This window comes from Tinamus guttatus, unplaced genomic scaffold, assembly GCF_059628265.1.
Source record: "Tinamus guttatus ecotype Peru unplaced genomic scaffold, ASM5962826v1 Tinamus_guttatus_pri_ptg000397l, whole genome shotgun sequence".
In the NCBI taxonomy this organism is placed as follows: domain Eukaryota; kingdom Metazoa; phylum Chordata; class Aves; order Tinamiformes; family Tinamidae; genus Tinamus; species Tinamus guttatus.
Window position 1 is genome coordinate 2,412,506 of NW_028288931.1, and position 22,602 is coordinate 2,435,107.

General features: G+C 45.2%; 1 protein-coding gene across 1 annotated transcript in view; it reads left to right on the forward strand.

Annotated features, from left to right (window-relative positions):
* MAN1C1 (mannosidase alpha class 1C member 1) overlaps positions 1–22,602 on the forward strand; it is a 54,240-nt gene that overhangs the window by 5,951 nt on the left and 25,687 nt on the right. Inside the window, exon 2 of the mRNA XM_010228653.2 lies at positions 13,186–13,282. Coding sequence (XP_010226955.1) covers positions 13,186–13,282 — 97 coding nt within the window. The remainder of the gene's footprint in view (positions 1–13,185; positions 13,283–22,602) is intronic.

The following is a 22,602-nucleotide window of genomic DNA, read 5'->3' on the forward strand; positions in this document are numbered from 1 at the left end:
CCTCAGCACAGTCACGTATCTGCAGGTACCTGGGGGTGCCATCGCTGCGGGTGACATGGGACACTGTTTCCCTGTGTGATACCGGGGTCAGCCACGTCCCCCCACCCCTCCTGCTGGTTCTGCCTTCAATCTGGGGGCTGCAGATGCAGTCGTGCAAATATTTACTAAAACGCAGTCACCTCAGTTGAGATTCCATCTTTCCAGACAAAATATTTATAGACTCCTGATTAACTTTCTAATCAGCGATTAAATCTGCCCCTTAATGGGAGCGTGATTTTTGTGCATAGTGTTCTTTCCTTTGGATCCCTGTGCCAGACTTTACCAGGAGATGTTAATCATTTATATGTTTTGCTCTATTTATTATTATTTATCACTTTGTGATGTTTTTACATATGTAAGTCAGTATTTTAAACAATTCAGGTTTTATCTAAAGAGTGGAAGGGGAGAATAAGAACCCTAGATTGGTCTGTGATTGCTTGTTTTGTTTTGAAGATAAAACTGACATGAAGCTTTCAAGAGAAAAAGGTAGGAAAAATACCCCCTTCATGGCTGGGAAAATAAATCTTGTATTTGGACCATTTTGATTTTTATGCTTAGTGAAGAGATTAAGTTTACGTTCCCACAAAAGTACTTTTCAGTGGAGGCTCCCACAACTGCTGCCTGTTTTCGAGCAGCCCCTCGTTGTGTGACACAACATCCAGACGGGCTGCAGAGGAGCTGTCATGGCCAGTGGTGTCCGTGTCCTCATGTAACGTGAGTGTTGTGGGTGATGGACCAAACCCACGTAGGAAAGGGAGCACCACAGGACCAGCTCATAAACATCCTCTCTTAATGAGCTGAGGTGGTTTAAAGTAATGATTATTGGTCATTTATGCACTTAGTAGAGAGGTAAAGCATCTACTGTTAATTAGAACAGGGCACTTGGTCCTGAGTTCTGTTCCTGCTGACAGATTCCGCGTGTGAAAGTAGGCAAGTCGCTGTAGGAATAACAGCCCGAGTCTCAGATTTTGCTGTTTATTTGTAAAGAAATGTTTTTATATTCCTCGTTGCCTGGATTATTTTTATTTTATAAATTATGTGAGCTCAAAAGTGAGCATAAGTAGATATAGGCTGGTTTTATTAACTGTCTTACTGAAAGAAGTAGAAGAAATGATGGGCCCATCTTGTTCTAGTTCATTAGCTCTGCTGAAGAAAACAAGTCTTTAAATACGTTTGAATGTCTGTAATCCAGTATGCACTTCAGTAAAATAGGCATTCTTTCTAATTCCTCAAACTTGTGTGAGGTGCAACTGTTTCCTCTAAGGTGCTTGTGCATTCCCTGGGAGGACACCGCAAGCGACGGCGAGAGGCTGCAATAAACTGAAATGACTTCAGTGCTTGCCTTTTGCATCTGTTTATCTTGAAAGTGCAGACAGAATCCTCTGGGTGTGTCTTGCTGTGTGCTGGATTTGAGACATCCAAATGATGTTTTAAAAGGAAAAGTTTGTTCTTAAAATCCTCGCAGATGGGAGGATATAATGGAGCCTGGTTTCCTTGGATGAGCCCTGCGTGCTCAGTGTGCTTCCTTGGGTCCCCCTCGAGTGCCTGGTGACTTTCCCCTTGCTCTGTCTGTAGTTCCCTCCACGTCACCTCCTCCTGCTCAAGGGACAGGAGGTGGCTCTTTTCCAGGTCCCCTCTCCTCTGTGTGGCCAGAGGCCCCGGTGATGGGTACTCAGAAGGGGTCCGTGTGCTGCTGTTTCTGCCCTCCAGCCCGCTGGCAATTTGCATTGAACTTTAGTTTCTTTCTGCCCTTTACCCTCTGTCAAACCTGATAGATGTTCAGCAGCCCAGAAGTTAGCGGGGAGGACGGGCAGACGACAGCCGAGCAGAGAGCAGTTCTCTGCTTTATTTGACTTAATTGCTTTGATGGCTTTGATTGACTGGGAGCCAGAAACTCATTAGTTCTAATCCAGCCTCCGACATGACCGTTGCGTGGCCACAGAGTTGATGCTTAATTTCTTCCTCTCTGCATTTATCAGGGAGTAGAAACGTTATCACCGGGAGAAGGCTGCAAAGAATAATAAATGCAAGAGAGCTAGAAAATCTACAGCACCTGATTGTGCCAACAGCACTTGTACAGGATGATGATGTACAGTAAAGCTATATGTTCAGCATGCGCTGGAGGATGTCTCCTCTCCAAGAGCTTGTACTTGTTTCAGAGGAAGTCTGTGACATAAATCCCACTGATTTATGGAGCGCGGTGGCTCCGAGGAGTGAATGCACTGAGAACTGGAACCGTGTTAGTAGCTTCCTAGCAAACTGTTTAAAACTGGGTTCTTGCTCTAATTCTGTTAACATGATTTCCCTGGGCAGTAAAGAAAGTGCATAGCCCTGTACTTTGCAAAGTAACAAACGGTGATTATAATGTAATCGTGTTTCATCTGCCCTGAAACCCTCCTGCTGCCTGGGTGAGCCAGCTCAGCTCACAGAAAGCATCAAGTGGAAATGTGGCTGTTTCTGGCTCTTCTTCCATCAGAGCCTCCGTTTCCTTTTGGAAAGAATCTTTTGGAAGTTATCTTGGCAGGACACTGATAATTCAGCATGATGCAAGATGAACCCAAGCAAATCCTTGGCTGATTCCTGGTTCTGTTCTGGCTTTCCCGAAGGCCTTTCTCCGGCACTGATACCATGTTAGGATTCCTCAATCCTGAAGCAGCACAGCTGTGCTGGATTATCTGGCCCCGCAGACCTTTGCTCTGAGCCGCTGAGCTCTCCTGTAAGTAGGACATCGTCGCCTGCAGAATGTGGATTTACCTAAATTTCCTCAGTGGGTGCACAGTGGCGTGATTCAAAAGATGCGTTTGCAGAAGGCAACTCCTTGGCTGGTTGTAGGATAAAGCAGTAAAGACCGCTGCCTTCTATTGCTCTTTATCTGAATTTTGAAAATTTAAAGCAATAAAATTTTAAGCTGAATGTTAGGATGAAATTTGGTAAGTGGAGATTTAGTAGAGTGGAAGCTTGTTGAGTCTTGAAAGAAAGCCTGGACAAAGCAGTGCAGTGGGAGCCACTTCTGCATTGGCAGCGATGTGGAGTTCATGACCTAGGAGGTGCTCTCTGTCTCTATTTTGATGAAACTTTATGGTTCTTTCCTTTAGTTTATTATCTAGATCCCCTAACTTGCCATTTCTTGCTTTATTCTTTCAGCAGTTCATTAATCACTGTAGCCTGATGGGTGTCTAATGCGGTGTTGGAGAGATGCCAGGGCCAGGCCCCGGTACCTCTCACGATGGGAGGTCAGGCCAAATAAAAGCGAGTCCCTTCATCCTGCCAGCTGAATTCTAACGTTCTTCTAACATCCACTCCACCGGCTTCATTGTTATTAAAGATCCAATATTTGCAAGCTGATTCCTATGATTTATTGTTGACCAAAGTATTCTTGGAGGAGTCCCATCAGCCTCCAGCTAATAAATTTGCTTCTGTTCTCCAAGAATTTCTCATGATACCTTTGTGGAGTGACAATGCTGACATGAGGCTATAGGAAGTCTCTGAGTTTCTTGTCTGTTATTAGCTATTACCTTTGATAAATTACTGGACTAATCTCTGTTGACTCCTTAATGCTTGAGAATTTCCTCTCTTCAGAAGTTCAAATCACAAGTAAGCCTGGAAGGGAAGGGAACAGCAATGTTCTGCTCTGTCCCTCTGAGCAAGCACTGGAAAGACTGATGGGCAGCAGGTGAACCAGCAAGACACCATTAAACTAAGCTCGCCCTCCTTGATCTCTGCTGTTAAGCACTCCAGGAGTGGGATAAAGCACAAGGTGTGTTGGCAATTCTGGGCCTCTGTCTCTTCTCTCTTCCAGGGGTTGGATGGAGACAAAAACTCTTTCCGAGCAGATGTTTCTTTTGTTCCCGATGTCACTTCTCGCTGTGTGAAGCTGGAGTGATGCAGAGTAACTCTCGCCCATATTGACTTTTTCTTTCTTTCTCTCTTTCCTTCAGCTATCCCATCTGCTTATGACTGTGCTTTTGGGGCCCTTGAGTCCTCCATGTGTCAGAAACAATTCACGCTTTGCCAGTGCTGGGAGGGAAGGGGGAGATACGGTGCAGAAGTGGAAAGAATCAAACCCGTTTAGCACGGCATGGAGTGACCGTGCGGCTGCGCTCAGTGCGCTGGGCAGGAGCTGGGAGCAGGACGGCTGCCGCGAGGAGACCATTACCCCGCTGCCCTCTGTTTTTTTCTTTTTTTTCCCCAACATAACAGGATTCTTCTGTTGCAGTGAGGCTCCTTTTTCAGAAATTCCCATTTCTGGATGTAAGGGCAATGCTGGGACATACCTGTTCAGGTTGCCGTTAGCCAAGGTTGTGCTTCAAGCTGTAGAGTCAATCAGTTCAACTGTCCACCGGGCTCGCTGTGTCACCTGGAGCTCTCTCAGGATCGCTCATGTCCCGGAGCATTTTGCTGTGACACCGACTGAGAAATCTCTTCATCCTGGAACAGGAGGGAAGGGTCCTCACTTATATCTGAAAACCATTTGGAAGTGTTTCTCTGCCTTGGCTAGAGCCCTTCAGCCCACAGCATTGTGCTGCATTGTAGTTCCCATAAATTGCCTTGTGATATCTGTCAGGACACTTCTACTCTGGAAAAGCAAGGCTTTATTTCTTGCCTCAGGCTGGGTCAGTGGTAGGTTTGTGCACAGAGTCTGGTCCCTGTTCATTCTTTCCCTTGGCAGTTACATTCCGCGCCCACGGACTATTCCTGCCGTGGCCCTACATTCAAGGCTAATGAATACAAAGCTCTTGTCGGTTTTGTTTCTTCATGACATCCTTTTCATAATTGATCTGTTTGGCATCTGTTGTATTCTCTTGACTGTTTTTCTCTTACAAAGAAAAGAAAAATGTCCCTGCACTTGTATTTTTTTTTCTTGCAGTCTGCCTTTCTTTTTTGGTTAGTTATTGCTACAGCATCTTTTGGAGCATCCCCTTGGGCCCTGGCTCTCCAGAAATGAGCGTCCTGTGCAGATGGTATCTCTAGGGAAAGAGAAAATGACTTACCTTGTCATAACACAGCTCTGGAAAAATGATCTTGCAAGGTGTTTGTCTTTCTGCCTGCCTTCCCTTTGGACATGGAGGTATTTTGGTGAAGAGCTGATGGATTCTGGGGTCATTGTTTAACTGATCATTGTTCATCATCCATCTGGAGCGTTGGTTGTTTTTAAAGAGAATCTGTATTCTTTATGTGTAATTAGGGATTTAGGAATTCTGCATCCTGTACACCTTGAAAAGACATGGCTGAAATGCACGAGCCCCTAAGACAGCCTATAGGTCCATCACAGTGCCCGGAATCTGAGAGCTAGGGGAATTTCCTGCGTGGTTTCTGCCTCGGGCACAAAGCTCAGGAGGAGGAATCTGAGGTGACATCTGAAGAAGCACAATTACTAGGTGAGTAATTTTTCCACTTTCTTTCCCTAAAGCATGTGGGAATGGAATAGTAGTCACTAAGAAAAGCCATTACCGGACTGTCCAGCCTCGAGTCAAAAGGATTGGAAAATCCAAATAATAAAGTGTCATCCCAAGTGTATTGCTCTCCACGTCTGCCTACCATCTTCTGCACGTGCTTCTCCTGGCAGTAGCTGTAGAAAAAAAAAATGTTGTACGATTGACAGATATCTCCTAATAAGCAACTTTGTTAGCAAAAGTCAGCTTGTGAAGTGAACCATTACACGGGCATGTAAAGGTAATGATCTGTGACATCGCAGTAGTGTAGGGGATATATTTGCTCGATGTGCTTCTTAGTGCGTGAAAGTATGTATATATTCATATACATGGCAACTTTCCCACTTCCAAAGTGCGGCCTGTGTAATAATTCCTGAAACTAATGATAAACAGCAGTGTGGTTTGATGTAGTTCAAAAAGTATTTTCATACTTTTAAATATCTAATATTCTGCACTTACGAAAACAAGGGTTGATTTCAGATCTTGTTATTGAACACATTGTGCTCTCTTTTGAAAGCACTTATTGATGCTGCATGTATATACTTACAGCTTAAAATTCTATTTAATGTTTCTTTTCTTAGGCACTGACTTTCTTCCTCCAGTGTGCCAAATTACCTTTTATAATTTCGTAAGAAAACATCCCTCCAGCTTAATAGGGTCAGCTCCTCAGGCGAAGACTGCTGTGTGCAAACTGGACAGCACAGATAGCCTTTTTGTGCAAGTTTTCTAAACCTCCTGACATGAATAGCAGCTTCAGGTAATAAGCTTAGGGCCAGCAGAATCTTTATCACTTTTATTCCTGGCCTTGTATTGCATCAGCTTTGGTTGTGCTCTGGGGCTCGTGTACGTCATCGATTATAGAAGCTTGAAGGCAATGAGAAGTTGATGTCTTGTTTTTTTTTTCTGTGCTGGAGAACTCAAGAACACAAATAACTTATTTCTATTAGAATTTCCCCAAGCTTTGATTCTGGAAGGTGCAGGAGATCAGACAATAGCTTTTCTCCTCCCTCTACCGAGTCATCCTGTGCTTTGCTTCAGACTTGCAATTTTTTTCTCAAATCCGTTGTCGTCCTCTTACAGTCTAGCATCTCATTAAGAAACTCTAACTGCAACATCAACTGCTCTTGCTGACATGCTTCCTGATTTAGATGCAGCTGGATCCAGCTGAGTCTTAGTGCCTGAGATAGTCCATTGAAGGATTCCTTTTTTTTTTCCCCCTCTCTTGACACGGTTAAATCTAGTTGCATTAGGATTTAATTAGAAGTTAGTTTGATTGTGTTTTGAGATGTTTGTTCTTCCATTCAGCTTTCCTAGCAGGAGCTGTGAGTCAGGAAGACCCTTGAGTTCTATTTCCGTCCTTGTCACAAATACTGGCGACCTTGGGCTGACTTGGTGCGTGTTCTTTTCTTCCTTCCCTTCTCCTTCCCCAGTGCAGACCAGGCTCCTGGTCCTGTCCTGCGACTCAGAGCAGGGGGACTCCCCTTTGCTCAGCTGGTCCATCCTTCCAGCAACAGTAAGGGGAGGCTGAACCTTATTTTGACATGACTTGCTGGAAGGTGCTTTGTGGCTGTGTGATGGAAGGTGTTTTTCCCAGCTTCAGAAAGAATTTCCCCATTACTTCTTGTGATGGAGATGCCTTTTCTGAGCAATAGTCTGCTCTGGCTATTGTGTGCGAGAGAAGAGCCGTGTTGGTAACTGGTGTTATAAACATCCATGCAAGCTGTTGGAAAACAAGCTGCCAAGACATAACAAAAATCAGAAGCAACTCCCGACTCCCCTGTTGATTTTCAATAATAATCAAACATTATTAATATTTAATTTTCAAACTTTGCTTTAGAATCTGTTGCAGAGAACTGGAGCACATGGGATAATTGGTGGGTATGGGCCTGGTGCATTGGTTTTAGAAGCAAGAGCCTTTATGTTTAAGTAGGAATTGAACAGAAAATGTCAACGACAACTGTCGAGGAGCTGAGGCTTTCCCAAGCTTTCCAAAGATATATTTGCAGGAATTGGGTTGTGAGGCAAATGGGCTTGCAGCAGGAGTTGCCCTTGTGTTATCCAGGATATTTGTAAGTATAATCTTGGTGTAACTCGCACAGCCACCTCGTTGACTGATGGGTGCAGTTCTGTCACTGCAGCTGCAATAGAGGCCGCATCTCAACCAGGTTTTCATTTGGGAGACTCCTTCTGGCAATTGCTCCTTCACTGCCAGTTAGAAGAATGATACTGTATTTAAAGTTACAGAAATCAAGAAACATCTGATTAACACTTACCGAGATGAGGCTGTGTAATGGTTATCAGTTGTTTGAAGGCCTATTAAATGACAGTCCCAGCTCTTCCCTTAATGTTTCATTCAAAGAAGGAAGCTAACGTGGATACGCCGAAACAGGCAGGTTGGCTGCCGTGTCTCTAAAGTGCTCAAGTTCCTACTGGGATCTATTGGATTTACAGTAATGTTTAATTATAAAATGTAATTACTTTAGAATGGATTATCAATGTTGTTGTCCGTTTCTGTAGGTTGCTTGGTAACGTCTTTCATGTGCTGAAGCACTATCTGTTCTGCTAGTTACAGGCTTTTAAACTCGTGAAGGAAAAGCCTGTGGATATTAGAGCCTGGCTAAATGGAACCTTTCAATCAGCCATGTTAAAACTTAGCTTTTTATTGTTATTTTGCTATTATGTGAAAGCACTTCTAAGGACAGTGTCCCAAAGAAGGAATTTGAGAAGTTGCATAGCTTTATATCAAAGATTTTCAACCAAAGTCTAACATTTAAAACATTTTTGCCATGGGGTTTGTATGGATATTTATGTCTGTGTACAATATTAGTAAAAACAGCAACAGATACTAAATACTGCCTATTTACCTTTTTGCAGTCAGTCCTGATTTATACAAATGTATGCAAGTCTGACGAGGAAAAAATATCAACCATTTTGCCAAAATATAAATGGCTTGTCCTGATGTATTCAGGCAGGCTTGTTCTTCTGGCTGCAAAACTGACAGTTGCTCTTTTCCCCTCAGTCTTGTCATCTGGCAAGTTTTTTCAAACAGATGGGGAAACTACATGGCATAATATTGCAGGTAAAAAAAAAGAAAAAAAACCCTGCACTAGAACAGGGCTGTTCTGGGGTATCGAGAAAGAGAGGGGAAAGAGCAGGTCTTGTTTGTCAAACTGATAGGACAACTAATCTTCATCCAGCTATTTGCTCAAGTGCACAGTAGGGAACAGAAGTTCATGTGGTTATTTGAGGTGGGGAATTTTAGGTAGCTAAATATTTGAAGGGGGAGTTAAAAGAAGGTTGCAAAGCCGCAGGAGTGGTTATCTTGTAAGGATAATGGCTTGTATAATGTTCTTGGAAGTTTATGAAAAGGGCTGTTTGGTTAGTATGTTGAGATTTCACCTTTACTAATTATCCTAGTGTAGATGGATAAAGCTAATCAAATGCTCTGAATTTTAAAATTGTCCTTGGTGACATGAAAAGGGAAGCGATAGTGATGCTTTGGTACATTAAACCACGGGTGTTCAGTGCATTCAAGAGCATCAGCTGTGCGTATCTTATAGCAAACCACTTCTATTGTCAAGCTTTTATCTTGAGCCCTGCTTCTCCGTTATCTGGATCTCTGAACTCGCTAAATGCCCTTTTCTGGTCTGAGATCGTCCCCCCTATCTTTCCCCTGGAACTTGATTTTCCATAACCTCAAGGCCACTGAAAAGCAGTGAAGTTGTGGCACCTCTGAAGCTGAGAACCTGGTACATATGGGCCAGAATTGTAAATCCCAACTGTTCAGCAATCCCTGTGTTACCCAGTCCTGGGCTAATGTCACAAAAGCGTCACCAGACCAAGGAGCAGTGGTTCCTGACACCACTTTTCTCCAAAAAGGAGTGACTCGAGACTTGCCAACAGAGAACAGAAATGAGAGACCGGGCAAACCCGTGGTGATGCTGTAGGTCTTTGTTAGGTTTAGCAGATGGAGAAGCTTGGGGTGTCAGGGAAAATATGAAACACTTGTGTGGTATCCTGGTGTGGAATTTGAAGGGACACAATCGCTTGCAGCTTGGCCCAGTGTTTTAAAGGAGAGTATTTTTAAAGCTGACTTCTAAATAAAAGCATTTCCATGCCTTAAATAAAAAATGTGCTGGGAGCAGTTCTAAGCCAGCCTCCTCCTGCAGTGTTTTCATGTGATCCAGGTACCGCAGTGGAGCTTAACTGCAAAGCTGCAAACTGAGACCCCGACCTGCAAGCAGCTCAGTGCAGGACTTGGCACTCGGCACCTCCCTGTACAGGATCCCCAGGGGTTCAAAATTAAGGTTTGCAGTGAGGAAAGCACAAGAAAAAGTAGTGGCCTGAATGATGATGATAAGAATAGTGCAGGTTTTCAGAATTCAGTTTAGTTTCCTTTTCTGTCATCAATTTGAATACTGTAATTGGAGAGCTGAAACTGTCTCGGAGCAATAAGGTGGCTTCCAGACCATAGAGGGGAAGGTGCAATCTGACAAACTCCATTACAAATTTAGAAATCCACGCCATAAGACAGCTGAAGACAGGGTGATTAGAATTGCAGGGCCAAATTGATAATTGGCTATTAGATGGCAGGCAGCACATCTGTAAGAACAAAGTATAAAATTATAGATCTATCTGCATAATTTTTGTGATTCTGGTGTCATTTTTTCACATGTAAAATGGCATAATTTTAGTGTTGACGTATTGCGATCTGTCATGGCTAAAATGGCATAAAATATTCCTTTCTAACCTCGGCATTTCATCAGGAAGCAGTCGTAAACTCTTCATGATGCTGATTTTCATTTTGCACATCTCAGCTCCATCCCCTTCAACGCCAGCCTAGCGTTTGGAGCCTCTACCATACAAAACTCCCTGGAGAGGGATCTCGGTCCTCTATACAGTGGATGTAAATGTGGAATTCCCACTATTAGAGACCTGATTAATCTCTTTAGTGGTTTGGAAGACGTACTGCTAAATTTGGATCGGAAAGACAGCTGCTGAAAGCCAAAAGGGGTAGAGTGGTGCAAATGCTTTTGGCTTTTCAACTTTTCCAGTTGCTGCATCAGGGGCCATCATTAGAGAGGGGCGAGCTTGATGCCAGAAAATGAAAGGGTACCACATCATGCATCTTGCTTTCCAAACAGGCAGGATTTAAAAGCAGCGAGTGAAATTCTGTTCACATAAAGGAAAAATGACAACCCTTTGGTTCGTCTCGGCAGCTTATCCGATTCCATCCATCCCTGTCTGGCTGATTATCAGCTGCAATGTAACAGAGGAGGAAGGTTTAAGACATTGCAGCCAGCAAGGCCACTCCAAAAATCATTTTATAATGGAACTTTTTGTAACGCTGTGACAAATGCAACTTCAAAATGGTTGAATAGGCAAAGGAAGAATAAAGGAAGGATAGAATAGGGAAGAATAAGGAAGGAAGAATAAAGTTATGGACTTGGCGCTGGGAGTCCTGTGCAAAGTGAGTCACTGCGGGGTGTCTGCGAGCAGCCCTCGTGCAGTCCCTCCTTGTGCAGGGAGACAGGAGAGCAGGAGATTTCCCCTGGAGAACCGAAGCAGCTGCTGAAGGGAAAGCCAAGGTAGTTTTCTTGCCTGCTAGGGAGGCGTTTGCCAGCTCTGGATCCTGCCAAGCTGTGCATGCCAGAGGGACAGGAATGCCTGGCTTTCCTGTATACTTGGAGGAAGAGAGCTTTGACCTGCTGGAATGGAGGGGTTAACAGTGCTGCGGGAAGGAAATAACTAAAATTCAGAGTCAGCTTAAAATTAGGCTGATTCAGAATTGCAGCGTTATGACTTTTATGCAACAAAATAATCATCTCCACATCCTCTCTCAGTGCAGGCCCCTGTGTGCCAGAAGGGTGGGTCCTCCTTCCTCCCCACACATTGGAGAGCAGTGAGCTGCTCTTTGCTCTCCAAGGCAAGCCCTGGCGCTGCAGGAAAGCTGTTTTTGTGGGGCTGCCACCTTCCTGCTCTCAGCCTCAGCTTCGAGCCCTGCAATGTAAGAGCAGTTGCCTGGTGCCATCAGAGGGTCAAAGATTCCTTAAAGACCTTTGTGATCTTAGTGAAGAGTGAGAACTTCTCACTTAGGATAGAGCTACCTTGGAGAAATCCCAAAGACTTCAGCAAAATGAAGTGAACACCCTGAGCTGAACGACTGGGACTTGTTTGAGTGAGTTTTGGGGAAGGTTTTTCCCCTCTGGGTCAGTACTTAGTTTCCTCAGAGCACTGGGCTCCGTGACTAACTCACAGCGCAGCGAATGTTTAAAGCCTGCGTTGGTTTTGCTTGTCCAACATTCCTTCTTCTGGTACTGTTGGAGGCTAAATGTTATCAAGCAGCTCAGCAAATGTTTATCCTTGTTCATATGACCAGCCCTGTGAAACTTTACTTTGGAAGCTGGATGTTTAAAAAATAAGAAATGTGGTGATGTGGCAGTTCATGTGCGTGTGCTAATTAAGAAGGATGCTGCCAGAGGCTCGCTATGGCGAGAGTGAAACACAGCAAAGCAGGGAAGGAATTTCTTGAGTGGAGCATTTTAGAAGCATCTTCGCAGAGCAGCGGTGGAGAACACTCTTCATTCTCTAAAGCCACCTTCTTCCCTTTGCTGTCTGACTTTTTTTCCAAAGAACGTGTCAAAGAACATCCAGGTCACCGAGATGCTGGGCCTGAAGCTGCTCTGAACCAGGCTTTGTGGGTTTATAAAAGGAAGCTTTATTTAAGGTACCCCGTAGGGATGACAGGTCCTAGTCTCTCCTGGCTGAAGAGAGGTTTCTCAGTTTAATTTTCCTTATCACCCGGAGCCAAAGGGGCAGGAGGACAGAAAAAACCCTCTGCTGGTGTGTGAGCCTTGGAAGTCACAGAGCCCCCGGCGCTGCAGGCCCCGGGAGAGGTTAATGTGTCCCCAGCCGGGGGGACGCTCAATGGCCCAGGAGGAGCTGAGCAAGTTGGAAGGGATCGCTTGGAAATCACCCACCCGTGTGCAGGGCGCTCTCAGGAAAGCCAAATCATGGCCCTGCTGAGTTTCCATAGGAAGGTAACAAGCTGTCCCGGCCTCCCTCTTCTTCCTTTCGCAGGGATTCCCTCGGTGAACCCAGGGCCGGGTGCCCTGCAGGGCTGTTCTGCCAAGGTTTATGTGTCCCAGCTGCCAGGGGGCAGTTGTGGGGGTGTTTTTGCACTTTGCTATTCAGTGCAGGCATCATAACAATAGGAAAACTCAGAAGGTGAGAGCCCTCTGCCTAGAGATACACTGGCTTTAGCTGTTATATTTTTATCCCATTTTAATTACCATTCTGGCATACTGGCAATTTCACAAATGAGCTCAAGAATTCAGAGATGGAAGGGTCTTTCCAAAACTCCCAGTCAGGCGTGGGAGAAGCCCACTGGGAGCTGGGATCCTATAATCCTGGGAGAAGCCCAGGATTAAAAGGAAAGTATTTGCACAATATACTGGATCCTGACGTACATCTGAAACACACCAGTCCCAAGTTCTGCAGCAGAACCAGTGGGTTTGAGACTCCGCAGCGAGGAGCTGAATGTGGCCTGAAGGAGTGTTTACCGTGTGCTGTGCACACTCTGTTTTCTTGTAGCTAATGGGCCATTTGTTGCCAGGTTCAGCATTAACTGGAATGCTTCCAACCCTTCCCGCAGCCAAAGCCCACAAAACTTTTAGCTCTGTTATGTGCTTTAATTCCAATTTTCTTTTCACAGATGATGAAATTTGCTTGGGATAACTACAAACAATACGCACTAGGAAAAAATGAACTGCGACCGCTGACCAAGAATGGCCACATCGGCAACATGTTTGGTGAGTCCTGCATCCGTTTTGGTGCAAGTTGCTTTTTTAAAATCCCATGTTCATCCAGGTGCATTTTCTGCAATGCAGAAAGGTGTCTGCAACATCTTTGATTTCTTTTCTCTTTTTGAGTTTTAAGGAGCAATGCTTCAAAACTTGCTTGCCCATGTCCCTTTGCTGGGATTCTCATTCCTACAGATATATTTTAAACCCACAGCTTGTCACCTTTGTGTACAGCTCTAGCACCAAACACGCCTGAGAACAATGCTAAAACCAACCAATGTCTTCATTAAACATGAGGCCAGTCCAAACCCGATGTGGCTGCTATTTGTCTAAGCTTGTACACGTCAGGACCTGACCAAAGTGAGCATTTGCTCTCTCATTGCTCCACTGTTGAGCAAGATGCGAATTCCATGAAATATTGAATGGGTGAATCAATATTAAAGGCTCTTTATACTGTGTGCTTACTGGCTTGTATAATTTTACTCTTTAGCAGATTTTTTTTTTTTTATATGTGAACCACTTGCATAATTTCAGTGCTATTCCCTTGCTTGTTCTGGTGGGATACTTGTTGACTTTTTGGAATATAAGTTGTCTTTTTCCTCATTTGTATTCAAAGCATTTCCTGCTCACTCTGCCCTAGCCTGGTCTTCTCAGCACAGGTTGTGCCGAGCATGGGGGAAGACCAGGAGAATCTGCTTTACCACCCATTCTTTGGGAGGAGACAGGGTCTCTTCTTGGCTTCTTTCAGTTGTACTTTGCTTCACAGACATCTCCCAGAATCAGATGGAAGTAGAGTGAGTTCTTTAGTGAGCAAATTATCTGCAAACTGTGTTTCCCCAGGGGAAAAAGCAGGAGAAATGCAAAGGGATTGGAGTGGCACCATCTGAAGGAATGCAGAATCCCTGATTGCTGGAGAGCAGAGCCTTGCAGCATTCCCTGCTCTATCCCGGGCTCCATGTGACCAGCTGCTGCTCTTGCCCTGTCTGGCTTTGCCAGGAATGGCAATTTGGGTTTGTCCTTTTGCCTTCCCCTCTCTCTATCCCAAGAATATCCCAGTTTCTTCCTTAAGAAGTTGCATTAACTGCAGCGTTTAGTTTTTGCTTTGCAACTTCTCCATTCTGGCAAGCTTGTCAAAATTCCTCAAGGAGCGTGCCTGTAAACAGACAAAAATATTGAAAGCTTTTAAATGCATTTATCATGCTGAAACAATTGGCACTACTTATGCTTGTTTGTAATGTGTCTGTGAGCACTCTCAAGGAAAATACTTTGGAGCACAAGAGTTTGCAGACAATTGCAGAAGAGAGGCTACAAAGTCTCTTAATAGACTTTTCCCCTTTCTGACTGTGGCTAGTAAAGAACTGAAGCGTTAGTCAGTCTGGTGCTGCTGCCCTCCATCCCTCTTATCTTCAGAGGCATTTGGAAATCAGGATAGGGTCATGTTCCCCTCCCTCAGTATTGCCTGTTCCACATCCTGCATCATGACATGCCTTTTTGTTCTGAACTCCAGGTGCAATGTGGGCAAATCTGGTCTTCTCCGGGCTGGAGGTGTCAATATTAAGCTGTAATTTCCCTGCAGCTGCTTCTGTGTGGGAGAGAGGGAACCTCTTTGGGGCTATTTTCAAATATGTTTGTGTGAATGAGAAGTAATCAAGTTCTTGAGGGGTGATACATTTTCCTGTTGTGGATGTGATGCTCACTTGTAGCCTGGCCTTCAGTTTAGCAGATTCACCCTGAGGAAGGGAGTGAGCTGCTCTTTCTCAAATATTCTTTCTAATCAAAATAGAAATGCAAAACAAACCTTCACCTCCCACTCTTTAGTAGCATTCTGCTCTGTTACAACAGCACAGCCATAAACTAGCAGCCCTCCCTGCATCCACTCGGATGGCAGGAGAATCCCAGGCAGCGAAACTCCTCCTGTTTCTCCACCCTCCTTAATCTGCTCTGGATAATTTGTATTCTGCTTCATACCTGTCACCAGAGCAGCAGGGCTGCACCTGGCTGTGCCTCTGCTCCACACTGGTCGCTTGGTCTTTCATTCCTGTTTTAACTGATGCTCTCCAAGTCATACCCTGAGAGCATCAATTGCAGCAGCATTTTCTGGTGTTCTGGACATGGTTTATTTGTATAAAAGTCTTGTGATTGCTGTCATTTATAATCAATGCAACTTGAAAGCCCTTTCTTCATACCCATTAACCACGGTTCTTTCATAAAGATTATTGGTTCCTCCGTGATGCCTGTGATAAGCAGTGCCACACTCAACATCCCATCCTGCCATGCGTCGTGGTGGGGCAAATGATTTTTAGAACTTGGCTGTTTCGGGTGTGTGCTGATGTCCCTGCAAATGAACACGAGGAGAAGGGCCAAGCACCCTGCTGAGGAGGAAACGGGAGCTCAGTTCGGGTAAAACCTGCCCCATGAGCCTTCTGTGTGATCGTTTGGTACAGGTGCAGAGTTTGGATAATTATTTGCAGAATTTCTCTCCAAGCTTCAGCTGACCTGAGGAGGACCTGCAGGGCGCCTGGCCGCTGCTCGAATCGGCCCCAAACGTGTTTGTTTGGGAGAGAGATCTGAGGAAAAGGCTGGATGAGCCTGAGGTCGGGTTCGCAGTGAAGGGCGAAGGCCAGAGACCGGCAGGCACGTATTTTATTCCACATGCTCATCGGGCTCTCTTAACCCTTCCTACCTCAGCATCTCAGCTTTCCTGCCTTCGGAGAGCACGGAATTAACTGCTGTTTGCAAAGTGTGTTGAATTCCTTGGAGCGAGGCTCCTAGAGAGGGCGGCCGCGTTGGGTAGCGCAGTGCTCGAAATGCCCCTGTCACTGCGATATCCAGCGCCAGGAGCTGAATTACTATTCTGCCCGCTCCCCGGCTCTGTCATAGCCACTTATTTTTCTGACAAAATGTTTTTAAAATCCTGTTAGCTTTACGGAGTTTCTCCGGCTATGGGAGAGTGAGCTGGCATCTATTTCTGCTCATGCATCAGCCGAATTGTCAGTTACATTTTGATTGCAGAGTCTTTTAACAATGATAAGGTAAGAAGCCTGATTTTCAGATATCTGATGAAGTGTGCAGTTCTGGCAGCAGAAGAATCCTTTTTTGACTTATAACCTGCACCAATTTGCTTTGAAAGCAGTGACAGCAAGTAAATATGGAACCTTGCTGTGTTGTTAGACAGTCATTTTTCAGCACCTAGCTGCACAATACTATATTAATTTTAGCGTAAAATTCACATTCTTAGCTAAGTTCACATTCTTAGCTGAGTTCCCCCCTTCTTTTTCTTCCTCTCTCCCCCTTGAAATCACACCCAACACTGGGTTGTCTTGTCAGAGCCACTGCTTCTACCGGCATTGCTGAATTTGTGCATCTTTGTGAGGCTCCGCAGGAGGCTCTGAAGTGAATCTGGGTGACAACTGTCACATGTAGGACACAGCCAGGTCCCCAAACTGGACGGCAAAGCCGTGACAGCAGCTGGGCCTGGGAGGCGCGAGACTGTTTGATTTCATCCTCAAGGACGGCCCTGCGTCGCCGGGGCGCAAAGGGAGCCTGCGCGGCCGCGGTGGCGGTTCCTGGAAGACGAGCGGGCTGCGTGGGGGCTGTTTGTGTGCACAGCCCGGCCGGCGGCCTCGGCTGCCCTCACAGCTTGTTCAGCAGCCCGGAGGTCGTTGCTCTCGGCTGCTCGGAAATAGGGCTCTTTTGGCTCTCTGAGATAAGAAGAGGTTGAAGAGGCCAGGAGAGAGCCAAACTAGTGCTGATGTGGGTGTATAGAGAGGCCCCTAGAACCGTACGCAGCTGTTTGCGCTGGGGTTCAGACTCCTTCAGTTTTTCTCCCCATAACAAATGCAGTGTAACCGGTACCAGCCCTGCCCGCCGCGCTGCCGCCTGCCCGGAGCCTCGTCTGGATGTGGCTTTGAGTAACTCCGCACCGGGGGATGCGACCGGGCTCCTTCCGTGCGAGCGTGTGGGCTCGCTCACGGCCAGCTCCCTTCGCGTGGGTGCCAGCGGCTCCGCGTCCCCGGGGCAGGCTCTGCACCCGCTCTTTGCCCGCCGAGCCAAACGTTTTACAAATAACCGCTTCCTTCGTCATCAGTGATTTAGCTAGGAAACCAGGAAGCAAGCAAGGAATGCACCCACCTCAATTAGGAGCAACGTGAGTTAACGGATGAATATTTGACTTTGGAAAGGTAACCGGGTGAAAATACTAATTTAGCAGCATTCTAGCAACCAGAGAAAAAAGGGTAACCTCCAGTTGTGCAATCACTTGGCGTAGTTTTCATTCTACTTATGTGTCTCTTTCACTGTGATCACAAAATTAGAAAGCCCTGGAGTGTCCTTTTATGTGATTAAAATAATAATAATAATAGTTCTCTGAATTTGCATGCTAAATTATTCCTGCTGCCTATTGCATGTGACATGACAGATTGCTCCATAGGCTTTTTAAAGAAAAAAAGCCTCCACCCTCCACACTTCTATACGATAATGAAGATGTTTCTGTTCCTCTTTGAACACGGTTGTTCCTTGGCATTTTTTTTTCCGTTTCTCCTTTTTTCTTTTCTTTGGTAGTGTATTACTCAGCTGAATATTACCTGATAGAAGGACATCCTGAGTTGACGTTGGCTTTTGCTGCCACTGAAATCTGTAGCAACAAACTTATTTCCTGTCAATGTGAAGCAGTGAATCAGGGTATCCTCCAGATAGCCAAGTTGTTGGAAATGGGCTGCATGATTCATGTCAGAGCTGACATTTATCCCTGTTGTATTTTTTTTCCCTGCCTTCCACCTGCCACAGATGGCTCCTTGCAGCCACCAAGGAGGTCATCAATGCTGGAGGGGACGTGTTCCTGCTTCGCCCTCACCTTGGTCCCCCTGAGAACGGTGCCGTTTTGAGCCTCAGCTTGAACATCAGGGCTCCTCTGAACCCTAAATCTCACACAGAGATTTAAGTTGATTCCAGTGGCTCAGCTGACAGGTGGCAACCCGTCAACTTGAAATAATCATTTAAATAGTTGGAACAGAAACTGCTAACGTCAAATACAGCGTCCCAGGGCCTTCCGCAAACGCCTTCGCTATCGCAGCCCTCACTCTGGGGCTGAGCCAGCCCGGGACCGCGATTCCTGAAAACAGGCAAACTTCGCATTATCTCAATGGAAAACCATTAATCAGCCCAGGCTTTCTCACGGGGTTTGTGAACTTTCCAGTGACCCTGAACGGTGTTTTGAGTTTAATGAGGCTTAGGAGTAGGAGAGTGTCTTGGGATTTGTCAGAACTGCTTTGCACAGCAAAATGGGGGAGAAAGAGACAAAAAAAAATAGAGAAAAAATGATGAAAGTAGCAAATGAAAACCTAAAAATAAGAGAAATACTGTTGAGATGTTATAATTAATTAGTATTTTTTGGGACCTCTTTTCGGGATGTTGAGAGGAGCTAAAGAGCAGAACGTAGTGTGGAAGAAGCAAGCGATGCCGCAGAGCAGGTTACGATGCAGACGGGGGGACGATGCAGGGTGTAATTAGTTGTTGGGGTTTGTGTTTGTTTATTTACTTTCTCCCAACTTTGGAGGGTGTGTTTAAAAATACAGTAAACTTGTATTTATGTGTTCTTTAAAGAAAAAACGGTCCTTTTATGGGATGCTGATTGTGCCTCGTTCCGGACACTAATTATGCAGAAATAATTGTCTAATCTTCGCGGCTTTTGAGCGTGTGATGAAAAGGCAGCCAAGTGAGAGCGGGTGCAGTTGGAGCATTTGCTGCTTCCCCTTCAGCTTGCAGAGATGCTGGTGGCATCTCCACAGCAAAGGCTGAGAGGAGCTTTGGCACTTCCAGCTGCCTCCGACCAACATCCAGCATTAACTCCAGGTACTTTACTAGCACCCTCTGTGCTGACTTGATTATAACCCGGATAATACAACTGAATATTGAATTAGAAGCACCTGACATCACATATGCCCCTGCTCTTGGTGTGAATACATCCTTTGGAAAATTTAAGGGCAATTTATCTCCTAGCCACCATTCGTAATGAGCTGATTGATGTAATTTGTGCTGCTGAGACAAACCCACCTGCAGACAGGCACTACCAGCAACTACATAGGGAAGCAGAACAAACTAAGACTATTTTAGAAGTGTTTTTCTAGCTCTGCATTTTTGTCAGAGGTATCTTGAGACTTCTAGTTTTGTTCTATTTATCCCTGCATTTAGCTTTTTCGTCTTTGTTCAGAGGAGATGGGTAACTGTAAATTCTGTAGTAAAAATCTCATTTATCCTTTTTGGTTTAAATTCACTTCTATTCCAGTCTTGAAATTTCTGAAGAGATTAGGCAGATTCAGAACTGACTTTGTTGTGTTGGATTTTTACGTGTCAAGCTCAGCTACTTTATCATGCCGTTTTGGGGGCTATTGTTGAAGTTTTTGCCACCTTTATTACATATCTCATTGAATATTTGTCTGAATTAAATAGAAAAGCATCCAATTTTATCTCTGCCTTCAGGAGATCCCATTTACCATGGTTTCTGCTACAAAATTCCCCTTTCTGTAATTTCTCCAGGTACTTGTTTCCTATATTTTCTTCATCTATGGTGACTTTTGGGATAAGAGAAGTCTCTTGCCCCACTTGATCAGTAGATTTAATGTCATCCCACAGGACATCAACTTTCAGGTTTGTCACCATTTCCAGTGTTAGATCTATATGTTCGTAGCATTGTGGGAGGCAATTTTTCTTTTGAAGACCTTTATACTTGTTAAAAAAAAACTTAGCCTCTCAGGATTTTTCTTGTCTTTAGAGATATTTTTTTCTGAAAGTTCAAGAAATTTTTTAGTCTTTGCTTCAGGCATCAATATGAAAAATGGGGAAGATTTTGTTTTGTGGCTTTACTAAAATTGTTCATCCTTCTTGTGATGTTTTATTCTCAAAAAATCTCCTGCAACCTCCTATGCTTAGGCAGTTCCCAGTGGAAAAAAGGGGGAAAAATGGCTCAGGAAAATGAAGGTGTTTCAACAGAAAGTTCTAAGGCAGAGTTTGTTTCCACACCAATTTCAGTATACTCCAAATATTCTTGTTAGATACAAACACGCAATTAAGAACACCTAAGTTATTTCTATTTCTAGCCACAGTGCTTTTATTTGAATATGTGATTACATAGGGATATCATTTCTTCAATGAAGTTGGAGGATGGGAAGGCACAAATCATGCAAATATAGTGTTCACCTTGCAAGTGTAGCTTGCTCCCAGATCACAGAATTGTAGGGGATGGTCTTTGCAGCAGCCCCACCTTGTCTCTCTCCCACACCTCATTTTCCAAACTCAAATCTGTTTGGTGTTTTGCAGGCAAGAGCTAATAATTCAGGAATGAGGAAATTGAGGATTAAGTTTTTCCCTTGCAGGAGAGCACGGAGCTTTCATTCGCTTTGCTGAGGCCTCTTCAGACATCTGGAAGTGCAAGTCGCCTTCAGGCAGTAAAATTAACACCTTTGACTAGGCTAGAACATTCCTTCTATCTTGGCAGGCTGCATCCTGGTTGCTGTGGGAACCAGCATTTTTAATTTCCTGACTTCTGTGTACATCCAAAATTGTAACTGTGATGTACTCTGTCACTAAGGTAGCTTTGGGGGTGTGAAGGGAATTGAGCCATCAAAAAACATTTTGCAGAACACTTCCTTCCTTCGCTGATGTTTTGCCGCATCCAACGGGCGTCTTTGGAAACCTGCAATTCCCATTCATCTTAGTGAGTAATCACAGAATAAAAAAGCAGCAGTGAGAGGTCGCTTAGTCCTTTGGAACAACCCTGAATTGCAAAGCCACCCTAGGCATTCTGCATCCGTGCCGTTCGGTTTGAAAGGTGGTTCTGCTGTCTGACCTCGCTGTCCTGCTGAAAGCTAAGCTGAGACTTCTTGGCCTCTCCCCGTGGATATAGAGAATTATTTACTTTGTTATTCTTTGCAGCATCTCTATCTTCAAAAGCTGTTGCCAAGCCTTGGGAGTCTGCTCTCCTCAAGGCTCTGCAATCCCAGCTCTTCCCAGCTTTCACTGTAGGTCTCGTTCTGTGGTCTTATCATTGCTGTTGCTCCCCTCTGAACACTGGAGGAGTGGAAGGGAAAGGAGGACCAGGAGAGGGAAGGAAGGATATGGACAGATGGTTCTGAGTTACATGGATTGAGTTACATGGGCTTGATGTGTTCCTGCTCAGCAGCTGAGCCCTGGTAACAGCCCCTTTGCATTCTCCTGCCCCGTTGTGCTCACAAGTAGAATGTATGTAGATATTCCCACAATTAGTGTTAATAATTACGGCTCAACTCATGAGCAAGTGTCTGAGCTGGTAACGGGTGTCCAGGCCCACACCTTCCGTTCAGTCACACGTTGAACAGCATCATTAATCCTATTAACTCTATCTTTCTGAAGCAAAACATTTTTTTCCATTCCTGTATCTCTTAATTCCATTCTTGCAGCGGAGCTTGTGTAAGGCTCAGCTCATTTCTCTAATACCCCGCGGGAGGTGATGTCTGCTCGCCTGGGCTGCAGCCATCCCCGCCTCCGGGATGGGTGTTTTGATCTCCCCAGGAGAAGGTGCTGAGTGTTCCCCAAAGCCCTCGCACGAGGAAGCTGATCTGCAGAGGGGGAAATGCAGCCCAGAGACAGGACAGCACGCGGCGGAGAGGCAGCTCCAAACACAGCCGTTCTGGGGGAAGCGCAGAGGGAAGATAAAAGGACACCTTCTTCCTGATTTTTACAGCAAAATCTCCCTCCTTTGAATTTGGAGATGAGTTAGCAGCCTCTGCTCGGTAACTGGAGAGTATGGATGATAGGTCTGGGTGGGATGTGCGTGTCCAACGGGCCTGTGGAGACCCCTCACGTTGGATGACGCCAGCCCTCGAGGAGGTGAGGGAGGCAGCAATAACCAGCCTGCAACCAGATTGCCTGTAACCGGCCTAAAATTAGTTTGAGACGCCAAGAGCAGCAATGTTTGGCCCTGCCAGTATTGCTGCTCTTGTCTTCCTCTTAACCTTCTTGAACTGTTCTGACCAGAATTGCTCCTCACTTGTCAAATTACCTCTCTCTGCCAGAAATCATCACTGCTGCTCCACACATTTGAGCATTGTTGTCCAGACAAAGGAGAAAGCCTCTTTCCCAAAGGAGCATTTGAACCTTTGCTGCTTCCAATTTTCCACAGAGCTTTCCAGAGCAGGCGGGCAGCTGTACATTATGGGAAGAGGTTTGGATACTTGTGGAGAGTGGATTTGCAGCATCTCCGGCGCTGTGTTGCCGCGGCTCAGTCAAAGCTCCTCTTCCTCTGTGGCATTTTTAAACAGAAAGTTTGATGTGAGCTCCGGGAGGTCTGGAGTTGT